The 4,949-nt window shown below is 35.4% G+C and overlaps 1 protein-coding gene across 1 annotated transcript; it reads left to right on the top strand.

Annotated features, from left to right (window-relative positions):
* Positions 1 to 3,194: 3,194 nt before the first annotated feature.
* LOC127280382 (uncharacterized) lies at positions 3,195 to 4,088 on the top strand. Its single transcript, XM_051303337.1, has one exon. The coding sequence runs from the start codon at positions 3,195 to 3,197 to the stop codon at positions 4,086 to 4,088; it is 894 nt and encodes a 297-aa protein (XP_051159294.1).
* Positions 4,089 to 4,949: the final 861 nt, after the last annotated feature.

The raw sequence follows: 4,949 nt of genomic DNA on the forward strand, positions 1-4,949 counted from the left end.
TCTACTACTTTTAGCTACAAAAATTCTAAGAATTTTCTGACTATAATCATTTTACCCTGTTTAATGCCCTAATCAATCGCAAGTTACTAAAATTCTTATAGAAGCAAAAGAAACACTGTTGGTACCCAAAGTTTGAATTTACTTGTTGAATAAGCAAATTGTTTATAGACTGCTACAATTTTGAGTAACAAAAATTCTAATAATCTTCTAACCACATTCATTTTACCCTGTATAATTCCCTAATCAATTGCTAGTTACTAAAATTCTGATAGAAGCAAAAGAAACATTGATGGTACTTAAAGTATGCATTTAATGGTTAACTTGTATAAATTGTTTATATTCGGCTACTACTTTCAGTAACAAAAGTTCTAATAATCTTCTGACCATATTCATTTTACCTGTTAAATTCCCTAATTAATCGCTAGTTACTGTAATTCTGATAGAAGCAAAAGAGACATTGATGGTACTTAAAGTATGCATATAATGGCTGACTTATATAAATTGTTTTATTCGGCTACTACTTTCAGTAACATAAATTCTAATAATCTTCTGACCATATTCATTTTACCTATTTAATTCCCTAATCAATCGAAGGTTACTAAAATTCTGATAGAAGAAAAAGAAACATTTATGGTACCCAAAGTATGTATTTATTTGTTGAATAAGCAAATTGTTTATAGACTGCTACCACTTTCCATGAAACAAATTTTCTTAATACGTTATATTCCTTTTCGTTTTTACATACTGTTAATTAATTTAATAATCGCCAGTTACTAAAATTCTGATAGAAGCAAAAGAAACTTTGATGGTTCTCAAAGTATGCATTTAATGGTTGACTTATATAAATTATTAGATTCGGATACTACTGTTAGAAAGTTATATAATTTAAAAATTTCAGGAAGTATTCAGTGACTTCTGTAGTTATTTGTAAGAGTAAAGAATTATAGCATGGAGAAGTGAGAGAGGTCTTTGAGTAGAGATAACGACGACTCGGAACTGTCCGGAACGGCTTCCCTTTTTTCGATCCTTAACCCTTTGCGTCACAGTGGGTCGCTCAGCGACCCACCTTTGGTTTTTCACTATATTACAATTATATTTCATATGAATTCGCTTGAAAATCGTTACTCGGGGGTTTTCGGGGTCGCTGATTACGAATCTGACTTTAGTTTTTAAAAATTCAAAATGGCCGATCCAATATGGCGGACATAAAAGTTAAAAATTAACTGAATTCTCTTGAAAATTGATACTCGGGGGTTTTCGGGGTCGCTCATTACGAATCTGATGTCAGTTTTTAAAAATTCAAAATGGCGGATCCAATATGGCGGACATAAAGTTGAAAATTGACTGAATTCGCTTGAAAATCGTTACTCGGGGGTTTTCAAGGTCGCTAAATACGAATCCGATGTCAGTTTTTTAAATTTCAAAATGGCAGATCCAATATGGCGGACGAAAAAATAAAAAGTCAACGCATTCGCTTAAAACTCGTTACTCGGGGGTTTTCGGGGTCGCTGATTACGAATCTGATGTCAGTTTTTAAAAAATCAAAATGGCGGATCCAATATGGCGGACATGTAGTTAAAAATTTACTGAATTCGCTTGAAAATCGGTACCAGGGGTTTTTCAGGGTCGCTGAATACGAATCTGATGTCAGTTTTAAAAAATACAAAATGGCGGATTCAATATGGTGGACATGAAGTTGAAAATTGACTGAATTCGCTTGAAAATCGTTACTTGGGGGTTTTCAGGGTCGCTGAATAAAAAAATAAAAATAGAATTTTAGAATTTTAAATGTTTAAATAGAAATAATAGATGCTTATCTTTAAATCATGTACCTGACAACCCTTGGATTAGTAACCTGTAAAAATAAACGTTTTTTACACTCAGCAGTATTGTTATTTACAAAATTGTTAGCATTTATGTTTTTGTAACTGAATCCAATGTATACCTTTTTTTACTATCATAAAGATTGTTGACGATCGTCATTTGTTTCACTGACTTTTTTTTGCGACGATCGTAATTTGTTTTATTTATAAAAATAAAAAAAAAATAAATAAATAAAAAAAACAAGGTGGAACCAAAATCTTGCCAAGTCCACGTCGTTGGTTCTGGGTAACGCTGAGAGCAGGATAGATAAAAAAAATGAAATTATTATTTTCGAAAACTGACATGAGATTCGTATTCAGCGTCCCCGAAAACCCCCGAGTAACAATTTTCAAGCGAATCTAATCAATTTTCAACTCCAAGTCCGCCATATTGGAACCGCCATTTTAAATTTTGAAAAACTGACATCAGATTCGTATTCAGCAACCCTGAAAACACCCGAGTGTCAATTTTCAAGCGAATTCAGTTAATTTTAAACTCCAAGTCCGCCATATTGGATCCGCCATTTTGAATTTTTGAAAACTGACATCAGATTCGTATTCAGCGACCCCAAAAACCCCCGAGTAACGATTTTCAAAAAAATTCAGTCAATTTTTAGTTTTCATGTCCGCCATATTGGATCCGCCATTTTGAATTATTGAAAACTGACATCAGATTCGTATTCAGCGACCCCGAAAACCCCCGAGTAACAATTTTCAAGCGAATTCAGTTAATTTTAAACTCCAAGTCCGCCATATTGGATCCGCCATTTTGAATTTTTAAAAACTGACTTCAGATTCGTAATCAACGACCCCGAAAACCCCCGAGTATCGATTTTCAAGGGAATTCAGTTAATTTTTAATTTTTATGTCCGCCATATTGGATCCGCCATTTTGAATTTTTGAAAACTGACATCAGATTCGTATTTAGCGACCCCGAAAACCCCGGAGTAACATTTTTCAAGCGAATTCAGTTAATTTTTAACTCCAAGTCCGCCATATTGTATCCGCCATTTAAAATTTTTAAAAACTAATGTCAGATTCGTAATCAGCGACCCCGAAAACCCCCAAGTAACAATTTTCAAGCCAATTTAGTAAAAAGAAAAATGTGTGACTTAAAGGGTTAATGGAAGTCGTGACAGACTGTTTTATATGTTTAATATTGGACAAGTATTTTAAATAATTTAATAAATTTGGTTTTTCTCTTTTTGTTGCGTTTTATTAATTAGTGCTTAGAATCCTGAACAATTGGCGACCGTGACCGGACATTCTTAAATTCGGGATTATTGATAAAGTGTACACACAAGTGAACTGTGAGTGAGTGAAAACTAAAAAATGGAAGCAGCAATGCGACAAAGGAAGAGTCTGGGTATGGCCTTTACGAAAACATACAATTCGTTTTCGGCCAAACTCAAAGGCACGTGCTCTCGAGATGACAATATGGTGGCATTTCAGTTGTTACAAACCAAGACGAAGGAGTTGGAAGCGGTGTACGCTATTTGCAACAAATTTCTCTTCGAATCAGAGGCCACTGAAGATGAAATCGCCAAAGAATTAGAAGATGTAGACGAATACACTGTGGCATTTCTGAATGCAAAAATGATGGCTGATGATTTACAGGAAGTACGAACTGAAAACATCCAATCCGTGTTATCAGACAACTTGCCCGGAGCAACTAAGGGGTCATTGAAGTTACCACAAATTGAGTTACCAAAATTTAAGTGTCATGTTAAAGAGTGGCTGTTGTTCTGGAGTATTTTCAAAAAGATCCACGAAGACAACTCAATTAGGCGTGAGGATAAATTTCAATATCTCATTCAAGCTACATCACCGGATTCGAGGGCACGTGAACTGGTTCGCAGTTTCCCCCCAACAGCTGACAACTATGATAAGGCGATAGCAAGTCTCAAGAGTCGATTCGGCCAAGACGATATTGTAGTTAAATATTATGTTCGTGAACTGTTGGGATTGGTTCTCCAAAATGAACTTAAAGGAGGTCCAAAGGCAACACTTTCTGCAAACTATGATAAATTGGAAGCATACATCCGTGCTCTAGACACTCTAAGAGTAACGACGGAGAAATGTGCGTCAATGTTATATCCGCTGGTTGAGTCTGCTCTCCCGGAAGAAATTCTACGTGCTTGGCAGCGCAATGGGCAGTATCGCACCATAGAAAATGAGGGGCATAATATGACAAGGGACAAGCTGACCAAATTATTAGAAATGTAAACAGGTATCGTGTATTTTTTGTAAGTCTGCTCATGAGAGTAAAGAATGTGAGGTTTCACGAAAAATGGATTTGAGTGAAAGAAAAGAATATGTTAAGAAAGAAGGTGCTTGTTTTGTTTGTCTGAGGCGAGGTCATTCCGCGAAATGGTGTCGGGTAAAAGTAAAATGTAATTGGTGTTCTAGACGTCACGAATTACTATTATGTCCAGGTTTATCATCTAAAGACAATTTAGTTTCAAAAGATGACAGTAAGCGAGAAGTTGAAAATGTTTTGGCCACAATTTGTGCTGCGCCTGAAGTGTATCTGCAAACTCTCCGTGTATTAGTGTATTCTGACTCGGGTGAAATGATAGTTAAAGAAATTATTGATACAGCCTCGCAACGTTCATACATTCGAGCAGATATAGTGAAAAAGTTGGGATACACACCTCACGCAGAGATTAAAGTGTCACATTCATTGTTTGGAGGGGTTACCTCAAAAGCAAAAAAGCATGATATATTTAAAATAAAAGTAAAAAATTTAGATAAAAAGTATGCATGTAATTTTTCTGTACTGAGTCAGGAAACAATTTGTGAGACAATACCATCCATAAAAAAAGAATCCTGGCTTAATGACTTACGTAAAGAAAACATTCATTTAACTGACGCGGGGTACCAAAGGTGTTCTATCGATGTACTCATTGGGGCTGATATTGCCGGAAAATTACACAGTGCAACAGCATTTTTATTTCTGAGACCGCATAGGGTGATTCTTATAGGTTTCTCGACGCTGAACACGAATCCGTAATTAGAATTGCTCCATCACCCTAGGTTTTCGAGAAATTTGACCTTGAAAATTTAAAAATACCGTTTTTAGGGTAC

Source organism: Leptopilina boulardi, unplaced genomic scaffold (assembly GCF_019393585.1).
Source record: "Leptopilina boulardi isolate dan_hultmark-lab unplaced genomic scaffold, ZJU_Lbou_2.1 LbouV2_241, whole genome shotgun sequence".
Classification (NCBI taxonomy): Eukaryota; Metazoa; Arthropoda; class Insecta; order Hymenoptera; family Figitidae; genus Leptopilina; species Leptopilina boulardi.

Bases quoted from the DNA above. Each gene is read 5' to 3' on its own strand.
- LOC127280382 (XM_051303337.1), top strand. From the start codon at position 3,195: ATGGAAGCAGCAATGCGACAAAGGAAGAGTCTGGGTATGGCCTTTACG.